Raw genomic sequence first — 22,437 nt, 5'->3', positions numbered from 1 at the left:
CAGGGCTGGGGCCGGCGAAGCGGCGGAGCTGGCGTGCCTGGGCTGAGGCGCTGAGAGGAGCCGCCTGCCCGAGCTCGCTGGGGGGCACCGGCGGGAGGAGCGAGGCGGGCACGATCCAGGCGTGGGGAAGGCTGCCAGCCGAAAGGAGCCGCCGCCGCACCGGCCTCGCAGCAGCAGCAGCGACTACTTCTTTCTTATCTCCCAGCCTTTGTTTGCCCATCCTCCTCCTCCTCTTCCCTGCCCACCCTCTGCACCGCGGAGGGGGCTCGGCCCAGAGACAAGCAGGCTGACCCAGAGCTGAGTTTCACCCATCCTCCGCCCCCCGCGCTCTCTCTCTCCGCTGCATCGCTGCCCATGAGCTAGAGCGGCAGCCGGCTCCGGCAGGCGGGGGCAGACGCCGACCGCAGCTCCCGGCAGCTGCCGCTGCCCGACCCTCCCCGCCGCTCCCCTCGCCCCGCTCCGCGGGCTCCAGCCGCGCTCCGGAACTGCTGGGGGCCGCCCTGCCGCCGCCCCTCCTCGCCTCCATGTGCCGGGTAGCGGGAGCGCCGCCGCGGATCCTGCCGCCGCTGGCGCTGATGCTGCTGGCGGCCCTGCAGCAGGTAAGCACCGCCGGCGGGGAGCGGGCCGGGCTGCGGCTCTTTGTTCCCCCGCGGGCGGCGATGCCCGGGGAAGGCGGGAGAGCCGGGGGGAGAAAGGGGGGGGGGGGGGGATAGAGCAGGCAGGCTGCGCTTCGTGGTGGGGGTCTCGGGGAGGGTGTAGGGGAAAGCGGCCCCGCTGCCAGGGTGCCCCGGGGTGGCTCGTGGCCGCTCGTGCAGAGCCACCTGCTCGGGGCAGCCCCGCCACCGGGCTCCGCGCCGCGGGGAGAGAGAGAGAGAGAGGGGGGGGAGCCCCTGCCCGGGGCCGGCTGAGGGAGAGACTGGTCCCGAGACGCGGGAGGTGATATGGGGGCACTGATCTCCCCTCATTCTCGGGAGAGCAGGTGCCGCGGGACGTGGGGGGGAGCTGGCTGGTACCCGTGCGCCTGGCAGCACCGCGGGAGCGCGGCTCCGCCGCGGGCGCGGGGGACAAACTACCGGAGTGGGGGACGGAGCGAACATTCCCCTCTCCGTCCCGCGTGATGAAGGGCGGGCTGTGGAGCCAGAGAGGTGCGGGGCAGAGAACAACCCCCGCATCTTGGCTATCCCCAGCTCTCTCGCCCGCTAATCCTTTCTCCGGGAAGAATTTAATCAGCCTCCGCCTGGGCGCTGGGCTTCCCCACCCCCTGCCGCTAACGGGAATTTCCACTGGGACGGGCTCGGGCCCCGAAGTGTTTAATTTATTATTATGAAAGTCCTGCTGCTGCCTCCCCCCGGCGGCCTTGCCGGGCGCTCCGGGCGGCTGACTGACGGGGTCCCGGGCAGGTGGTCGCGGAGCAGCGCCGGCACCGCTAGCCGCGGTGCGCTCCCAGGGGGTGCAGAAAGTGGAGGTCTGGGGCGAGATGGGAGTCACCGGGATGGTGTGGGGAGGACGGGGAGACGAAAAAATGGATCCCGTTGGGGCAGCAGGGGCAGTGTCCGCGGGGTGATGGTTGGAGTCCCCTCGGGCGGCGAGGAGTGTGCGGAGCGGCAGCGGAGCCGGGGCACCCGGTGGGTTCCCCGTTCGTTTTGTGCTCGCTGAGCTCGTATCCGGCGCTGCGCCGGGGGTGGAGAGGGCGGTAAGTCCGAGGGACAGATGGCGCAGATCATCGCCTCTTAATGGTATTTACGATTGGGGCATTTCTGTCGGGCCGGGGAGCGGGTTGAGGCGAGGCCGGGGTGCCGGGGCGGGCAGGGCGCCCTCCCGCCGCGCCCGCAGCGGCTGGCGCAGGGCAGGGGGGGCGGCAGGCGCAGCCACTGTCCATGGTGCGGCCCCGCTGCCTCCGCCGCACCGGGGCGGGAGGAGCCCGCCCGGCCTCCGGCTCCTCTCCGCTTCTCCGTGTCTCTGACGCTCCTGTCCCCTCACGGGGTCCCCGGGCAGTTGCGTCCTTCACGCAGTTTCTGAGGAGCTCTCAGGGGCTGACGATTTGCTGAAACGCCGCTCCACGGCAGCCGGGCATTTTCCCTTGAGCCCCAGGAGGACGCGCCGGGTGGCTGGCGCGACACGGGAGCGTCCGGCTGAGCATGAGCGGCTGCGTGTGATAGCAGACACCCTGTTCAGAAACTTGTGTGTGCCACTTACCGGCTGTTGTTGTGTTGGGTTGGTTTTTTCGTGTGTGTTTCTTTTTTTTAAGTCCTTATGTGCTGTTTACTGTATGTGCTTTCAGTTCTGTTCAGTCTTCCTATCTCAATAAATCTTTAAAGCACAAAATCTGCAGTAAGCTTTTATTGCATCTTTTTTTTTTTTTTTTTTTTTTTTCCTTCTTACCCAAGGCAGGCTTGAAATTGAAGCACAGGCTATGAATTAAGGACAGGAACTAGCCGTGTTGCTTTTATATATCACTCAGTGTCACTGGCACGTTATGGTTGGGGAATCCAATTTCCCCCTTGTTTGGGTATCCATTAAATCAGGTTAGGGTTGATTTTTAATAGCGTGTAACAAAATTGGAACTTGAGTATGAAATCAGATTTACAGACCTGTATCTGTACCACACTTTCATTTTAAGAGCTCTTTTTTTCCTTCTCCCTTCTTCCATCATGCATACTGCAAGAACCTGCACCAGCTAGATGCATTGCTAACTTTTTCCCCTGTTGTCACACCTCCTACTTTTGGTTTGTAGGAGGTTATTTGTATCAGGTTCTTCTGAAACGTTGAACCTTTTCACTCAGTTTTTCCTCTCTGCAACACGGCATCTGTCTACCTTTATTTTCTAGAGTATTAATCAGTTTGTTAGTGGTATAGAAAAGCTGTCATTATGGAATTACTTGAAAAATTGTAACTGGAACCAGATTTTAAGGCCAGATCTGTGGATGTTGTTTGTGTAGAGGAAATACAGCTTAAGAGTTTTGGCAGTGTGTAACCTGCACAAGAAAGAGAGGAATGAAAACTGCACTCTCTTTTGCTGGTTAGCATATCAGTATGAGTCTGGGAGTATTACATGAAAAAAATTCTGACAGAAGATAGGATGAAAGGAGTGAATCTTGTTTTTCTGACTAAATCAACAGTTCCAGTCCAATGACGGAATGGGAAAGCCAGTATGAGTTTACTATTAGAAATAAACTGGAACACAAATTAGAAATGAAGTGCTCAAAAAGGAAATATGTTTCTTTAAATACAAGCTGATTGAATCACTATACATGGATGTTGTCTGTTTCTAAATCAAAAGCAAGTAAACAATAAAGCAGGTTTTGGAGGCTTTTGAGCTTAGGTGACTGGTTTGAATTCGAATTATGATGACAGAGGACGTAAGTTATTACCCTCTGCAGGCAATTTTGGTCTTATTCCAGGTCTTAGTGAATGTATCCAGGTGATAAAGCTACTACTCTAAATGACACTCCTGTTAAGCTGCCTCAGCTGAGAATCCAGCAATGGCATTTCTTGCTAGTTCTACCCCTGCAGTAATTACCCCCAGCAGCAGTAGTCTCTGGCAGAATTGGGGTGAGGAATATTAATGTAGTTTTGTGGAGAAACAAGCAAGATCTCCTATTGGGGGTAAATCTTCTGTGTCTCGCAATATACCTGTGTCTTAGACTTACTTTTTTTTATCTGTATAAGCATGAGTTTTACAGTGTCTCTGATAAATTACTCCATTAATAGACACCAACACCATTCAAAGTACACTGATTGTAGTGAATTGAAGGCATTTTGTGACACATTCATAAGCCCCTGACCAGAGTAGTTATGTGGGGTATCTCAAGCTTTTTCAGTGTAGATCTTCGTGGTCTGGTTTTGTTTTGTCTTCAAAGATTCCATTGGAAAAGTTAAATGTGGCAGGGTATTGCAGCAGAGAGCTCTCCAATCCTTGTCTCTCTTGTCTAAGTGATAGTAGTAACACTGACACATCCTCAAAATTCAGATAATTGCAGAGCTAAATTTCCTTAGATATTAAACTGAATATATTATTTAAATATATTTTGCTAAAATACTTTTTTTAAAAACTCCTTTTTACATCTATTATAGGGCAGATAAGGTTGTGTAATTCAGTGAGTTTTTTTTAATTTAAGTCATTGGTTGACAGAACAGGAGATAATCAGAATTTTTTTAATAAGCAAAATTATCTGGACAGATATTCTAGCAAGCTCAGAAATACATACTCTGCTTATGTACCAGAGGGCATATATTCTTATGCTGTTGATCTATGTATTTGTGTTTTCTAGAGAACCTTTGTCATAGTTTGACACTGACACAATGCCAGTGCCCCCATGAAAATACTCTCTCCCTGGTGTCTGCTGTGAGATGTGACCAGGAATAAGCAAAGCAGGCTCTTAGGAATAAAGAAAATTTTATTTACTAAACTACAAGGGAAAGGAAAAAAGAAACACACACACACAAGGAAAATTAAAATTTCACAAAAACATTTTCCTCCTCCCCCCACCAAATTTCCAATACAATACATCTCCCAAATCACCAACTCTTGGTCCGGCACCACCCTTTAGAATACTCAATCCTCAGTTTATCAAGAGGAGGAGTCCTTCTTGTGCCATGGGCTTCATGTCACACGTGGCACAGCCCGGAGATCATTTGCCATGGTGACATCTTCCTTCCATGCCCAGTGCTCTCACCACTGTGCATGGACCAGGGCTGCTTCCAGGGTTCCTTTTAAGGATGCCTTGTCTCCTTCCAAAAAGGCACAGTCCCAACTTTGGGATATCTGTCCCCCCCATGTTTTTTGCACTCCCTGGGGCCGAGGGGTACCCACACTGAACCCTCCTGGCTCTGAGGCATTGCCCCCCCTGGAAGCAGTCTCTGTATCACAAGGAAACAGTCCATGCCTATACAAAAAAAAAAAAAAAAAGAGTCCAGCAAAAAATGCCACTCCATCTTCTCCATTCTTCCAACATCTCTCTCTCTGCCCAGACCTTCATCACTCTTCTAGGAAGGGTTAATGTTCTGTAAATTTTCATTGTCCACAAAGGGGTTGAAAGCTCCCACAAGCGGCTGGACCCATCTCAGCCCTGCTGCCGCACATATTTATCAAGTTTCGAGGTAACTCCCAAGCTCTGTCTCTGTCTCCCAGAAGGTGGAGGGGGAATACCTCTCAGTAGTTCTTCCATGCTTCCACCCTTGGGCCCCTCAGGGTCAGGCCCATCTCTCCCAGGCCGCGTGGCTTTCCTCTCCCCCTGCCCAGCTGTGGGGAGGAACAGAACTCTCTCCCGCTGGAAATCCAAAGAGAACCTTCCAGGGGGGAGCCCTTCTTTTAACCCTGTGTGTTCTCAGAGGCGGATCCAAATCTCAGTGGCCAAACCAGGTGCCAACATTAAAATCTGAGCACCCATTGGTTTGACAACAACCTCCCAGAAAACCTGTTTCATGTTAAACCACCACAGCCTTCTACTGCTCTCTCTCTTCCAGGGTAGTACTGCTACCTAGGCATGCAGCTCAGTGTGCTGAAAAGATGAATGTATAGTTTTGATACCAGCTTTTAAAATATTTACCAAAATTATCACATTTTTGAGCTACATCGAGTCAAGAATGTGTAATTCAAAAACTTCCTGTTATTTTCCTTTCTGTTTCTAGAAGTTGAAGGACTTCCCAGAAACATCATTGGACAAACCCTGTCATGTTCTATCTTACTTGGTTTCACTGATGCTTTTATATCAATAATGTATTTTATTACTTCTTTTAATAACTGAGCACTAACACATGAGACAGTTTAGTTGTGACAGAACTGCATGTTTATATTTAAAAATAGCTTGAGGAAGCTGTGAGTAAAGTTATTTTTACTCAATACAGACAGTATTGTGTAAGGGACTTGTCATGTGGTGAGGAAGAGGAATTTTTGAATGGCTTTTCCTGCTTAACAAAATCATTTACCAGTTAAACTCTGTTTTTCATTGGTTTTGTAAGTGTTTTTTTAGGTTAACAAAAAAGTTCAGAAAGCTTGCAATAGTTTCAGTAGTCAGCAGCATTCCCATTAGAATGAGAGTGTAACTTACCTCAAACAACGTACACACACAAAGCACAAGTCTATTCCCAAAGGCTGTGCAATCTCTAATGTTCCCTGGATTTTTTTATTTTAAATTCTTGTTATAGAGGGTCTCAGGATGAAAGCTGGGAACCCATAGTGGCCTTATGGAGTAGCCTGTGTGCTTCCATTAACCCAGTAGCCCCAGTTGTGTGTAAGGTTCAGTGAGACAGATTGCAGAATAAGCTGATGATCCAGTAAGGATCATCGAGTCCAGCTCCTGGCCGTGCACAGCACCATCCCCAAGAGTCTCACCATGTGCCTGAGAGCATTGTCCAAAATTTGGATGGAGAATAATGAAGGCAAAAAGAATACTTGACATCCTTTGCAGGAGCAGTGGTAAAGGACTTCTCACCTGCCACAGACTGAGACTCTCTCGTTGGCCAACATTGGCATACAGTGAGGTGAATCCTGAGAGGAAAGAAACATGAACATTATTGCAGGATGAGTTCAAGGAAGATCTGTATTTTCCTCAAGTGCATTTGTAGTTTGTGAGTGAGCTGAGAGGGACCTTTTTCACCTGGGTGTTGAACCATGTTGGTGTTCACCTTGAGAGGTATATAATCCAAGTGTGCATGATTCATCATTTGATTTGATCCTGCACTTCTTGCTGAAAGATCATGGGAGCTCTGTCTGAATAAAGAAGGGAAATTAGGCTTTCTATTTTTAAATGACTTATGAAAACAGATACAGTATCAGCAGCTTCCAAGATGGAAGGTGATTCGCTGCCAGATCTTTTCAGCATTTCACTTAAAGTATTTGGTTTTAGTCATTATTCATATATTTAATTAAATACCATGTTTCCAAAAAGTGTGTTTATCCTCTCCTCGAGGCACTCCTTGACATATTTAAAAATATATATTTTTACCAAGACTCCTCTAAGGACTCTCCCATTCCTTTTAATTAGCATATAATTATCACCCAGCAGCTGAAGACATAGTTAAAATTTTGTGATCCCCCCAAAGAGGCATTTCTAGGCCTCCCCCAAAGGTCAGAAAAATGCAGCATCCTCCTGTATAGAATAGCAGCAGTTTTATGGACTGAAATGTTCAGTGTGAGCAATACAATGGGTATTACCAAATCAGAGAGATGTCATTTCTTGTAGAGAAAGTAGAATGTGTGGTCAAATACCAGATAAAACTTTTTAAAGTTATTATTAAAACAATTACTAAAACTTAGACATACAGAAATTTTAAGATATCCTTCTCTGAGCTGTGGCTTGCCTGAGGAACCATGTGTTTTGGAAGAAGCAGCCCCTCCCATGTTCTCCTAGTTGAGGGAGCGGGAAAATGCAAACTTGGATCATGGGTTTGAGCTATGTGGGGTATACTAAATAATTGTCTTAATTTTTAGTAGAGCAAATGAATATTGTCTCTCATTTGGGGTTAACAGGATAGGTAGGCTGTGAACATGGTTTGTAAAACTGAGGGATGAACAGATGCAGAGCAGGGCTCGGTGGTGCTGGTGGATGGGAGGCGGGACATGACCAGGGAGAGAGACTTTTCACATGCACATGTAGAGATAGGATAAGTAGGAATGGCACAAACTGAAAACAGTGGGTTGAGATCAGTTACTCTTCCGTGGGAGGGTGGTAAGGCTGTGGAGCCAGTTGCCCAGAGAAGCTGTAGATGCCCCATCCCTGGAAGTGTTCAAGGCCAGGTTGGATGGGGCTTTGAGCAAGTCTCACTGGCTTAGTGGAAGGTGTCCCTGCCCATGGGCAGGAAGGGTGAAAATAGATGACCTACCACCCTTTGGTGGTTTAAGCCAAGTTGCTTTAAGCCAGATAGTAGCATTCAAATTGTGTATTCTCTTAATTTGGGAAGGTGCTTGAGAGCTCTAAGTGTTGGTTTAAGAAATTGGATTTTCTGATCTAAAATTTTGTGGTTCACAGCGTAGAGCACTGATTAGAAGTGAAGATGGTGTAACGAAAGCCCTTTCTGCTGTAACTGAATGACCTCTGGGAGGATGTGGCCTGGCACCCACTTTGGGAGCTTTTGGCTTCCAGAACAACTTGAATGAAAGGCACTTTTCTTTCTCTCTGGTTGTACTCTATGGTTGAAAACAAATTGTGCTTGACTACTTTTGCTGAAGTACTGAGTACTGTGAGAGTATAAACTGTTGGCAGCTTTGTTTGCAGCAAAGTTGGGGATTTGAGAGAGTTGCTGAGCATTTTGAATTCTAGTATCTAAAGCTTTTCAAAGATGTTTCTATCATCCAGGGTATCTTTCTTTTGCCTTATGACAGTAAATAGAAAGTAGTTACTAAATAATACCACCTCGTACAGCATATCCCATTGTGTCAGATAATGTCTATACACAAAACTAAAAATGGACAGAACAATCTCTAGTTTTTAGAGTTCTCTAGAACCTAAGTTGCAAGTGAGTATTGCGTATCATCCTGGCTTTTAAATTAATGAAGAAACACCCAGTCTTTAAACAGTCACAAATGTTTCTGTGATCTGTGCTTAAGTTGAATATTACTGTGGTAGTTGTGAATGAATGTTGGTTATTAAGGAGGAAGAGCTCCAATACCCCATTCTTGCTTCATCATACATATAATTATGTCAGACATTGTTTTGAACTTCACACAATAATGTCCTGTGATTTGGCTAGACTTGGCAATTGGTAACTGTACTGTGTTCAGTTATACTGTGTAGGATGATATTTTCTTTGATACATACCCTGCTTGGTTTCTCATTTTACTACCTAGACTTCTTTTTCTATAGGACTAAGTTACAATATAAAAGAAAGCAATCTTCCAAAAACAACATGCCTTGTTAAAATTGTTGTTAAGAAATCTTGTGAAGTAGTACATGTAGATGCAAAGTAGAAGAGACTTTGATATTTCAGATTGATAGCTACTACTGAACTGCAGTGGTGTATGGCATATGCAGAGGAGCTGGTGAGATGCATTTTGAAGTACATGTTTCTTTAAATGGATATTTCCAGATATTTGGAATTTTAAATGTGTCTACTTTTTAAAAACAATGGAAATTGGTTATGAGTCCAGATCTGTCAGTACTACTGAAGAAATTCTGCCTGGCTCAATGCTTGTTTCGGTTAGAAACTTTTCAAAACTTTGAGGCTTGTTTTGTTGGAAGACTTTTACTGGTGGTATTACGAAAAAGATGTAAATGCAGATCCCTTAGAATTATACACTTGAAATTGTAAACAGGTTGCTAATGGTATTTTTGGTTTCAGGTTTTTTTTTGGTGGGCTGTTTTATTTTTCCTTTTTTTTTTAATCTAGCTAGAATACAGCTTTGGAATTAAACCACAGTTTTCATATCTAGGGATGAAACTAAAGTAACAGAGGAGCAGGATGTCAAAACTTCAGGTTTAACTGCCTAACTATATCAAAATGGTGAATTCTTTTAATTGATTGAATAACAGTTTTGACAGAAGACTTCTAATTTACATCATGTTGCTTCATAATTGCCGTTTTCCTGTTGCATTTATATTTGAGATCTACAGTACTGAGTTTATATGCATGATTTGATACCATGTGTGACTATCTCTCTAGCATCTGGAGATGGTAATGCTTATCACTCATTTAGCAGTTAAAAATGGCTAAACAAGTCATAAAGAATGAGGAAAGCAGAATAGTTTTTCAGAAGTAATTTTATTTTGCCATCACAAAGTCTGGTAGTGCTTGAGAGGAGACTTTTCCAAGTGCTGAGCTTGTTTAAAACTCTGTGACTCCACTGAGCAGGTTTTATGTGGGTACAAGCTAAGGTAATTGCTTTCTGTCTTAGAAAGATCGAGTTTTTTTAAAGGAGTGTCCTTCTGCAGATGAATGTACAAGTAATATTATCTTAAATTTGAAAGTGTCTTGGGAATTGTACTAATCACACAAAATCCTGTAAATTATAATAATGTGTCCCATAATCTTCACTAGCTTTCGCCTTTTGCCCCAGATAAGGGGATAAAAATATTTCGGCATCCTTCTTTTCTTAGAGTTAAAATGGTTTAAGTCTTGCAGTACTCTCAGGCTGAACTTAATGTGACCCAGTGTGTCTGAAGTTGCAACTTCTACTTAATTCAGAATGCTTAACACAGGGCGATTAAGAATTGCTGAAAATTCGAATTCTTCCTTCCCTTGTGTTTTTGTTCTGAAACAATCTTTACAAAGGGCTGTTTTTGGAGGGCAGAGTACAGTCTTTTGTTTCTGGATAAAATTGATGGCTGCAAATGAAAGAATAAAGAAGGCTCTCTATTCATGTTCCCCAGCCTTTGTTTCAGTGGGCATTGTTTCAGTTTATAAGAGCTGTTTAGTACATATAGATTACTGGAAAGGCTGAAAGATTCCCAAACACATCAGTGCAGTCTTGCTGAAAATCCTGCTATCTCCTCAGCTGCCCAGCCAGTAGCTCTTGGTTTCAAAGATACCATGGAAGACTTTATTTCCTTTTCCACCACATTTCTTTGAAGTTGCCTTTTCTGCAGTAGTTTAAATGAGTCTTACTCTTTTCTTTCATCCAATGGAAACCTTATCAAACCTGTGATTTGAGTTCTAAAGCTGAGGAAACTAGCTGGTTAAAATTTTAGTTATTTTTGATTTGCCATCTTTTTATCTTAAAAACTCAATATATAAATAGACTGTTGGCACATAGCTACAGATCTTGGTTCCAGTTTTGTAGGGAACATAGTTCCATGGTAGCTAAATTATTGCTTTATTTGCTTTCTCTTTAGGGTCTCCATATAAACATAATAAACTACTTAAGCAATTGTACACAGGTGAGATACCCATGTAGATCTTAAATCACAACAGTTTAAGTTAATCTGAAACTTGATAATTACAAGTTCTGTTACTGAGGGCATACCAGGATAGTGCATTAACTTGCAAGTTAGTAAATTTTAAGTTGTTTTTGCTTTTGTAATGTCAGTGTTGAGCTGCACAGTTAGGATGCTGTTGGTGTAAATGCAATGCAATGCAATTTACAGATGCCTCCTTGTATTAGTGATAAAACTGTTCCAACAGGGCTTGACATGCTGAGTTTGGCCATGTTTGTCAGTGGAGAGATTACATTTCCACCTAGTCCCTTTTCCCTGAGGAAGCCCTTGTTGTTTGAGTTGCTCCTGTCCCACCTCTGCTTTAATGCTCTTTCCCTGAGGTTAGTAGGGTGAATGGGTGGAACACCATAATCTTCTCTTTCTCCCTCCCTTTTTTATTTTTTCCTGTAGGGCTTTCTTTGCAAGATGCAGGGATGCTTAAGTGGCCTTGAGTCAGTCTGCTTGATGGAAGCCCATCTGGAAAGCAAACAGGAAAATCTAATTTAAGTCTTGATCAGATTTAAGTATGATATAATCACACAGTTGCTTGTGCTGTCCAAGGCCATATATACTACATCTGGGCATGCATGTGGATAGGCCTTCGTTTGGCATGTGAGGTGTTGGAGGTTGTGTGGGAGCTGTCACGATTTCTTGGCTATATCTCAGCCCAGGCTGCAGTGGGAGCTGACCTCTCTGCTGTAGAGTGTGAAAAGGGGTTTGCCAATGTACAGTCATGTAGCCACATGTAAGGTGGGCCATTGTCTTGTGCAGTACTAAAATGAGACAAAACCAATCCACTGAAAAAAAATCTTAATCCGTTGCCACAGAAAATGTTTGGTTTTGGTTTTGTTTTTTTTTTCCAAATAGGCAACAAGCTTTCCTGGAAAATAGCTTTGCTACCAGAACTATTTTACATGGAACATGGAGAACTACAGTACAAACAAGTTTCCAAATGCTGTATTATATTTCTTAATGGAAAGGCATTTATGAAGCTCTTTTAAGAATGTGATTTGAGGGTAAACTTTTTTAATAAGTGAGAGAACAAACAGTTTCAGTGGCTCAGCTCTTCCATTGTGCAAATTTAATGAGCTGCTCTCCTTTTAACTTAATGTCCCTTTGAAATAGGAGTTGCATTGGAAACATTTGGCTTTATATGGTATCTCTTTGAACACTAACACAAATGTAAGTTCTCTTAAGTTATTGCAAATGTAACATTTTGTCTGAGTTTACTTGTTCTGGTGCAGCCTCACGTAGAAATATTCTATATAAAGCATTTTACCCCAGTGATCCCTTCCAAGCAATCTGGCTGTGAAAAAGTTGAGATGTGTTTTGTGCAACATTTATTTCCAGAGGAAGGAATGTTTTTGTTCCCTTTATGATTCCCCTTCAGTCTAGGTGTCTGGTTTAGTGGAAATGTTCAGTTGTCAGAAGAATCAAGATGGTGTATTATTTAGATCTTACCAGACAAGTGGGATTTGTTCCTTCCATTCCAGTTATCAGAAAGATTAACCCTTTGCCCTCGCAGTCCTAATTGCAGTCGTTCAGAAACAAAGATTCTGCTTGTACAAGACAGCAGCAAAGTGTAGTATTTGCCAGCTGGAATGTTTCTCTGGTGAGTCTGGGTTGCAAGTATTACATACATTTTGTTTTGTGTTTCAGGCACCAATAAAAGCAACCTGTGAAGATTTGTCATGCAAGACTGGATTTCCTGAAGATGTTCACAGTGCAGTAGTCTCAAGGAGTGTACATGGAGGACAGCCTCTTCTCAATGGTACTGTTAGAAAACATATTTTGAACTTTTTTGTTTCTTCTAATTGTAGCCATAACTCACCCCGGAGCATTTTCATCCTTAAACTCTTTTAGGAGAGAACATCAGCTGCTCTGTGATTATTTCTTGGTCACTATCATAGGACTTGGAAAATCAGTTGGCATTAGGGGAAGCACATGCACCTGTGACTGTAATTTGAGAGCACTGTGTGTTGTAATACTTCCCATTATTATCCTCTAATTCTTGGCACAGCATTCCCAGTGACGTTTCTTACTACCATTGACAGCGTGTATGCCATGAGGAGGTAAAGAAAGCTTCCCTTTCGCTTTACCTCTCGTAGAAGAACTGCAGTTACAGCCAGTGCTGGTGCTCATGTTAGTGCAGAGATAGTTCCCTTACTGCCTTTCCGTGGCAGTCTGAGGAGAGACAGCAGTAGGAAGCAAGCAGTGGGCTGGGCAGCAGCACGAGCGAGTGCCTGGTTGTCTGTGAGCCCCTGGTCAGTGACCGCAGCGCTGCAGGCTCTGTGAGCAGGCGTGCCAGGAGGGGCAGGACCGAGCCAGGGCTGTCCCAGGGACAGTGCCCTGCTCTCTCACCCTGGCACCTGCCTGCGTCCAGATGGCACCGTGCCCAGGCTGGGGATGGCCTGCTCCGTGAGCACGAGCCCTTTCCTCCGCCAGGGATGCCCTGCAGTCAGTACACCTGCCCAGGTTTGTCCAGGCTGGGAATTCAGTTCGCTGTTCTTTTTGTGTCTCTGTTTTGCAGGGATAGAGTGGGACAAAGAGCCAGATGCTCTGAATGTTTCCTAGATTTCCCAGCCAGTTAAGTTTCAGTGTATAAGCTTCCAGAAGTACAACGTTTTTAAAAAATTTGCATTAATTTGTCTGTTTTCTGAACCGCTAACATAATTTTTTAAATCTAATTTGGAAATTGTGGAACTAAGAACATCAATTTTAGACAGTTTCAAATACAGCTTAAATAAGGACTAATTTAATTTAATTTGTTGTTTCTTTCACATATAAATTTGGCTACACAGTTCAAGAGATTTAAATGAAAAAAATTCTATGAATCTGCAAAACAAATGAAGTAAAAGCTGTAGTCTTGATTTTATATGCTTGTATGTAGCAGTCTCTCATTAATTATATTTTACAGACCTGTTTTGTGCTTTCTTAGAAGCATAATGGAAACTTGAATGCAGGATGAATTGATTAGCTTTAGTGTATTTAAACTTGAGTTATTAAAGCTTTCTCTATTCAGTTTCATGAAAGTACATTCTACCAGCACAGACTTTTCTTTTATTAAAAGATGGCTTAGAAATTTATGTATTGAAGTAAATGTTCTGCCAATTGAGAAAATAATAAAGAGGAAAGAGAATATTCCTCACTTTTCCACCAAATGGGAGTTAATAGATGGCTCTCCTGTATACTCCCGTAATAGACACCAGCATGAGAATGCCTTGGTATGTGTTGAGCACAGGCAGGGTGCAGAAACAGGGGTGCAGAGCACAGCAGCCAAATGCCTTGCAAAGGTGCCACCTTGAAATACCAAATCTTTGTTACAGGTTGACTGTCATACCATGAGTTGCCTCTTGAAATGGAGATCACACAAGTTTTGAGATCTGCCCTGTTCTGTGGAAGTTCTCTTTACTCTCTATGGAATCAAGGCTGTTGCTGCAGTTTTTCCCTTTTCCCACCAGTTAGGAGCCACAGTAGACTGGGCACTAATTATCTGTTGTCGTTGCTCATGCAAACCTGATGATAATGTCTGATCAGCTTTAACTGAGTCTGAACTAGTAACATAGGATGACACACTGACTTCCTGTCTCATTATTCATCCCAGTCCCACAGTCCCTTCCCTTGCTTCTCAGAAGTGAGTGAAGCATGACTGTTGGTTTGTCCTTGAATGATATTAAAATGCATAACATTTTAGGGAAGTAAGAATTGGAAACACTGTATGAGGCAAACGGTATGTATCACATCATATCAGCTGGTTGAAAAATGACCTGGGGGAGTCTTTTTCCTGCTACCATTTCCTCAACTGAATTACTGCAGTGGTTAATTCTTTTGAAAATTTTGACATGCTTAAAAGCATATAATTTGCTGGTTACACATAAACATACAGTCCATCATTGCATAGCTTTGACTTAAATTTAATTACACTGTCATTTTGAAATACTATTGTTGTCAAAAGCCTATTTTCTGGTTATTAAACTAGATTCAGATGATGCTGGAAGTTAAGTATAGTTTCATGACATTTGCTTCGTAGGGGTAATCATGTGCCTGATTCTGATCTCGGCCGCCTCGCCTATCTAAATGCATGGAATTATTTAAGTTGGAAAAGACCTCTAAAACCATAAAGCCAATCCATTAATTCAGCACTGCCAAGTTTACCACTAAACCACGTCCCTAAGCACTACATCTGCATGTCCTTTAAATACCTCCTGAGATGGTGACTCCAACAATTTCCTGGGCAGCCTGTTCCAATGCTTGCCAACCTTTTTGCTGAAGAAATTCTTTCTAATATTCAATCTAAACCTTCCCTATGGATGGTGATGCCAGTTTCCTTTGTCCTATTACTTGTTTCTGGAAGAAATGACCAACCCCCACCTCATTACAACCTGCTTTCAAGTAGTTGTAGAGAGCAGTAAGGTCATACAACTGGCCTTGGCTCACTGATCCTCTGTATTACCTTCCTGCCCTCCAGCAGATCAGCATTCCTGCCCAGCTGAGGTGCACTTAATCCCCTCATCCCCATCTTCAGTAAAAATATTGAACAATACTGGCCCCAGCAGTGAGCCCTGGGGGGCACCACTGGTGCCAGCTGCCAGCTGGATGTAACTCCATTCACCACCATTCCCTGGGCCTGGCTGTCTGGACAATTCTTGGGTTCTTAACCAGTGAGCACTGCACCTATCCAAGCTTTGAGCAGGCAGTTTCTCCAGGAGAATACTGTGGTAATCAGTGTCAGAGGCTTTTCTGAACTGTCAGTGGACAACATCTGCAGCCATCCACTCATCCACTAAGTGGGTCACTCTGTCATAACAGGAGATCAGGGCAGTCAAGCAGCACCTGGCTTTCATGAACTCAGGCTGGTTGGGCCTTATCTCCTGACTGTCCTGTATGTGCTGCATGGTAGCACTCAAGGTGGTGTGCTCCATGTCCTTCCCCAGCCCCTAAGTCAGTCTTGTAGCTCTGCAGATCCTCCTTCCAGCTTCTTGTAGCTGTGCATCCAATTTACTCACCTCTGTCCAACTGTGACCTCCCTGGTCATCCAGGACTGCTGATAAACGATGGAAGGTGGCTTGCTGAGCATTTCTGTCAGTTCCTTCAGTACCTTCGTGTGGATCCTGTCTGTCTCCATAGACTTGTGTGTGTCTAAGTGATGCAGCAAGTCACTGAGAGTTTCTCCTTGTGTTATGGGGGCTTTACTCTGCTCCCTGTCGCAGTCTTCTAGCTCAGGGGTGGGGTACCCAGATAACAATTGTTGACTGGACCACGGCAAAGAAGGCACCAAGTACCTCAACCTTTTCCTCATCCTTTGTCCCTATTTTTCTACTCATATTTGATAAAAGGTGGAGGTTCTTCTTAGCCCTCCTTTTTCCTAGAAAGATTGCTTTTAAAAATTGTCTTTTTATAGTAATCTGTCATCAGATTATGTTCTGTTTGAGTTTTGGGGCTTCCAGTTTTCTCCCTGTATAACCTTGCAATATCCTTGTAGATACTTATACTAGTTTCTGTAAGTTTTAGAGATGAAGGCTTTAATTTCCTTTGGTTTTGTGCATTGATACCACCAGCACAGAGGCTTTTTGGACATCTCAGATATCTATGGAGTAATTTGACCCTAACTTGATGCTTTCTTGACAACTTCCACATGTTTATCATGTGTCTTGTTTATTTGCTTTTGTTTAGTACATTGGAGGACAGGCTTCTCTTAAACTCTTTGGCTTCTGTTTAACTAAAACTTAAATAAAATTAGAATTATCATATGACTTGTTGGTCCCTGCATTCGATTTGTTACAGTAGCGTAGGATATCTGGATTTTTAAAACTCTTATTATAAAAAATTTTCTTGCACTGCACTGTACTGTTTGTTTTTTGAAGACTTTTTTTTCACCCTCTATTCAGATGGTACTTGTTTTTGATGGAGGATTGAACTTGTTCCCATTGCATTTAAGAATAATTCATAATGGCTTTGTTAATTCATATGGCTAGGACACTATGACAGCATCTACTGATTTTTTTTCCTTTTTTTGCATGAGGGCATGAGAGGCAACTACACATTCAGCTTTTGTGCAGGTGTTCAGTTGTCCCAGTACATGAAAAATTGGTGGAGCAATATATATTCAGAAAAACTTACATTGGAAAAGGGAAAAAATGCTCCACATTTATTTGGGGGGGGGGGGGGGCGGAGTGGTTGGGAAGAGAAAGAGAGCTGCCCTTGTTGCCCTTGCTTTGAGGATGAGGAAATGGAGAAGATGATTCCAGTTGAGAGGTCACAGGAGCTGGAAACTTCTCCTTTTGTAGGCTGTGACTGAGCTGTGTAGGAGTTGACCTGCAGCATCTAGGCTGTCCCCTATTGCCTCCTTCTGGCTTTCTGTCACCAGTGCCCCCTGGTCCTGTGTCCCCCTGGAACAGACTTCCCTGGTCATACCCTTGGAGACTCTTGGAAGCTGATACTTTACAATTTGTCTCGTACAATGTCTGGCAAGTCTGACTTCAAGACACAATATGCTCAGGTCACTAGATACATTTAAGATAAGTCCTATAGGCCTAATACTAAATTTATTTACTATGTTTGACATGTCGTTTCACTTGATACCAGTAGGTTCATTGAAATTACAGTGGTTTTTACCGAGGAACTAGGTGACCTCAAAACTACTGCCTTAATTTCTGTAAAGGGAGAAAAAAAATAACACTTTCAGAAGCAAAATTAAGAGAAACTTCATTCATTGCTAAAAATTGTCTTAGTAATAAACCCATGGAATTACTTGAGCCCCCAGCTCTTTTAAAATGTAATATACTTTGAAATTTTTTAGGACTTAAATCCTCCAACATTTAAAAAAGAAAATAAGTAATATGCAAATAAGTCTCCAGTCATCAGCTAATAGAAGTAGATACCTAACCCAAATTGAGGGCACAGTACTTAGGACTGGTTTCTGTAAATAAAATGTGATTACTGTTTGGAGAGCCATAAATAAGATGTAGTGTTAGGAGAAGAAGAGGTTAGGTCAAGAGGGACTTCCGTTTAATATATTAAATGCCCTTGCTTGAACTGGTTTTATCACATTTTTTAGTTCATCTAGGGAAAAGTACTTGTGGCAGTTTGATATGTCCAGCATGTTTATCTAATCTTTGTTCTATATCCTGCAAATTTTAAGATACAAATAAAGCATTTTCAGCTAAAATCATTCACCTCAAAAGGTTACTTGAATGGTTTGCAGAATAATTTCCTAGAGATTCTTATGGTGATAATTATTGTAGCAGTTTCTTATCTCCCAGAGATGTTATTTTAACATTGTCTGTCCTGTTACTAAATGCATGGTTTTAGTTGTCTGCTAAGAAAATTCATTCCTGAACCATTAATTCGAATGCTGTGTAGCTATAAAATATTTCTGAGGTCTTTGTGCTGCACAATGATAAAGAAAAAAAAAAGTGTTTTGGTGTTGATCACAGAGATAAGCAGTGATTATTGATGATTAACACTGCAGTTTCATTTAAGCCACAGTAAGCATCAGCTCTGCCAAAAAAGGCACTCTCATGCCTTCCCTCCTCTTTGAGCCTGGTACCAAGTGCTCATGAAACCATCAAGTGAACGGGGTTAGCCAATTTATCTGGGGTAAACTTTCACTCCCACTCCTTTAGACTTTTTTTCTGCGTGACCTTGTGGGCTTAAACAGGCCATGGTGTCCCTGCTGCCTTTTCTCTTCTAGCAATGAAATCCTTAGAAAACAGTGTTTGTTTTGATGCTTTCAAACTGAGTGACAAAACTTGGTTTTTGCATTCCCACAGACTTATACTGTAGATTAACATTGAAAATACCAGTTGGTCCCAACCCAGAAACGTGGTGTTGTTGGGAGTGTGGCCCTCAGGCATGGCCGGGTGTTATCATTTCTTCATGATGTAGTGGAGGGTTACATGGATTCTGTCTGTCCCAGGTGAAGCTACTTGGCTTTTTTGCTAGTGTTGTTTTATTATTCTACATGTACAGATGTCTACCATCAGCTAAGAATAAAATTCCTTTTTAAAAAGTCATAATGCTTAAAACTGAAGACAGCAGCGCATCTTTTAAGGTGGATTAACTGTAGAGCCAAGGAAAATGTTCTTAGAAGAATTATATTTTCCAAGAGAGAAATTAGTCTTTACCCAGGAAAAAGATTTTGGCCTTTTTTTTTTTTTTGTCTTCTATTAAAAAAAATGAAAATAGTAACCACTTTGTTTGAAGTCTCCTTGCCTTAAGCAAAAAGATAAGTTGACAAGTTCCTTCCAGGCAGACAGCCAAACAATCTCAGATAGATGGGGTCTCTCTATGAGCTGCCGGCAAGCTGGGGAAAAATTGTTTCAATTCTTCCCAAATGTATTGTTTTCTGAAATTCTTTTCTTGTACTCTTCACCCTGTCCCCTCTTGCAAAAAAAAAAAAAGAAAAAAGAAAGAAAGAAAAAGCCACTACAGCCTACCATCCCCTTCTAGTTGCTCTTTTAAGCCTAGTGGGAGTGATTTTTTTTTTCCAGAAGCTTCTGTTGTTAAGATATTTTTTCCCCCTGAGTTATGCTTAAGATTTAGTAGGTTTAGTTTTGCCCTCTTCTTTGAGAAGCAGAGTAAATTCTATTGCTGTTACTTGGTGATACTGTGCCTTGTCGTTTTATTGTATGTTACAGTTGCATTCCAGTTCTTGGTTTCTTGCCTTTTTAATCCTTTTCATCTTCTTTTCTCAAACAGTTTTCCTGTTTGTACTCTTTCTATACCTCACAGCATCCTAAATTCTCCAGTGTCAGTTAGGAGCTTGCTGTCCTGGATTGGAAGAGCTGCTTTTGTTTGCTTTCAGTACGCTAGCACAGTACCTGTTCTGTGATACCAGTTGTCTGTTCATGTACCAACCTCTTAATCTATTCTTAGATACTTGTCCCCTGAAAATTATAGCTTTCTTTTGCTGAAGCAAGAGACTTCTTTTCTTGAGATGTAGTTTCCTTATTCCCTTTTACCAGCTGCTTAAGCATGGATTATATTTTAGAGTATATATAGCATATATTCACCTTACTGAACAGTGGTAATACACTATTTGAATGGTGACTCCTTTTTGCTTTTTTTGTCTGACTTATATGTGATACCTGATTTTAATTTTTCAGTATTAAACTACTGACCATAAGTTGGTATCATCTCAGTTCAAGCTTGTGTGTTTAATGTTACATACATATAAATGGAGGATAGCATAAATAATGAAATGCAGTGATGTTATGAATGTGTGCAAAGGACTAACATTTTAGAAACATAATTCTGTTATCCCTTGGTGGACTGTAAAGCTCTTGTGGAATTGTATGTAGTATGTGAATCAATTTGTATATGCAGTATCAAAGAACATATAACTTAAGTTCTAGGTAAGAAGGAATTCTAAAAAAATCTAATCAAAATGTACTAAATAAAATTTTTACTTTTCATGGATTATTTTAAATACAGGTTGAGAATACAGTTTATAGTAAAATCTTAAATAAACTACTCTGTCCAGTTTTTCCAATGAAGAAACATGATTCTCTCTTATTTCCTGGAAAAGGAGCACTGCTTCTGTTTCTCATGTAGTGTCTTATAACTCCATCTTGATAAAGAGAAAAGTACACTTACAGAGAAATTATAGAAATCTTGAATGGTTCCTGTGTTCTGAGATCTGTAAATTACTATCTTAGTTAATTAGTCCAGTTCAGATAGTAATTTCTGCCTGTAGTCCATTTACTTGGAATGCACTGAATTAATTAGTATTTATTCCCTTTTCCTATATTCATCTGGTTACTTGCGAGGGTCTCAAATGTAGTGTTCTTTCTGTGCGCAGAAATCTGAATTACAGCGGCAGAATTGGTAGCTGCCTCAGTAAGCTCTGAGCACGGCTCAATGAAGGATGGCAAAGGGGATGTTTCTTTCTGCCCTCTGAAGCTGGCTCTAGCATTATAGTCTTTCTAACACCATTTAGTGTAGCCTTAGTTCAATTTTAAGCTACACCATCTGGCTTTGATTCCCAGGGGGCCATTATTTTTCCTGGAATCATTGTAGTTAGAGTATTCTTCAATGCTGACCAGTGCTCTAGGGAAGGCTGGAAGGAATGGTGGCTGCAAAGCTGTGCAGAAAATCTCCCCAGCAGGCAAAGGTGCCCCTGGGTGTGGGTGATTTATTTAGTTACAGAAGAAGGTTGCTGTTGCATTCAAGAGCTGCATGGAAAAAAATGTTTCTGTGTGGTGCATAAGTATATGGAATATATGGAAGAGAAACTCAGGTGAAGTGTTCTGTGTTAGCATACATGATGTGAGAAAATGGTATTTATAATTAGGAATTCAAATTGTCACTTAGGACTACAGTACATCTTCTGTTGACTTGTCATTTGTCTAACAACCCAGAAGACAAATTTATGAGAGCATCCTACTGAACTGATATTGCAGGAAATATCCTTTATTGCAAAACATATTACCATACTAAATACAGATAAACTCTTCTAGTATTTAAACACTTAAATACCATATTAAATCAAATACTACTGCCTTGAAGACTTGGATGTCAGTCAGCAAATCCCAAGTACGGTTTGAACTGCTCTGATTTTGGTTGAATGCAGTGAGGCAGATTTTATTGCTTGGGACATTCAATGTGAGGGCATTTTTTTATTCTGGAAATAATAACTTTTGGAAGAGTTTACTTCCAGGCTTTCACAACATGTCCTAGGCATTAGAGCCAGCCTTGCTAAACTCAGGAGAAAGGAGGAGCAGAAGGAAGGTGCAAAAAAACATGGTCAGATTTTGGATGGAAAGGAAATTTGCTGGACTTGCTATTATCTTCTAATTAGACTCTAGAAGGAGCAACTGGCCTTTGGTACCCTGTAAATCTTTCCAATTTAACACAGCACAGATGGTTTTCTGCTCGTTTCCATATGCCCTCACTGGTTGATGTGTCCTCCAGAGGGTGGAGAAAATAATGTTGGGGGATAAATGGAGTGAAACACTGAAGTGCCAAATGGAGCTGAGGCTGGGGAAAGGATGGAAGCAGAAGAGTCCAGGTGATGAAGGATAATGAATGGAGGGTGGAGTTATGAGCCCTGGTGTTGTTCAAGGGGGAAGGGAAAGCAGAGGTTGTCCACAGGCCTAGAAAGAGCAGAGAAGCTTCACATTAGTTGGAAGAGGAGGCAGAAGCAACCCAAGGTAAAAAGGAAAATATCTTGGAATACTTTCAGATTTCCCCAGGGCATCCAGTTTGAGCTAGCCTTGGACATCCAATACCCATGCTTAAGGAAATGCTGAGGACCCAGTAGAGCTCACCAGTATGAAATAAGTGAGCATGTAATGCTGAGAAGCTTTTCTAGGAGAAACCACCAGGCCTTCTTTACATAAGAATGAAAGCACAGTGTCCCACATCTTCCTTTTTTTTTGCAATTTAAGCTAAAAAACATAATTATTTGAGTATTCAGCCAAGATCAGAACATGCACAAGGAAAAGCCTTTTGAAGATAAACTGATCTTATAGCCAAGACATGAGGTTAGCTAGAGTACCTACAGCTGCACATCATGACTTGGCCACTGTGAAGTGGTATTAAAACCCACTGCTGCTTTTGTTACAGATGATTTGGTACCACCAAT

The 22,437-nt window shown here is 42.6% G+C and overlaps 1 protein-coding gene across 1 annotated transcript in view; it reads left to right on the top strand.

The window, feature by feature from the left end:
* The first annotated feature begins 439 nt into the window (after positions 1–439).
* The window catches only part of CDH2 (cadherin 2), a 115,755-nt gene continuing 93,757 nt past the window's right edge, over positions 440–22,437 (top strand). The window contains exons 1-2 of the mRNA XM_063167915.1: positions 440–599; positions 12,510–12,621. Coding sequence (XP_063023985.1) covers positions 525–599; positions 12,510–12,621 — 187 coding nt within the window. The 5' untranslated portion in view covers positions 440–524. The remainder of the gene's footprint in view (positions 600–12,509; positions 12,622–22,437) is intronic.

Source organism: Melospiza melodia, chromosome 1, assembly GCF_035770615.1.
Source record: "Melospiza melodia melodia isolate bMelMel2 chromosome 1, bMelMel2.pri, whole genome shotgun sequence".
NCBI classification, from domain to species: domain Eukaryota; kingdom Metazoa; phylum Chordata; class Aves; order Passeriformes; family Passerellidae; genus Melospiza; species Melospiza melodia.
This window is presented reverse-complemented; position numbering and strand designations above follow the sequence as displayed.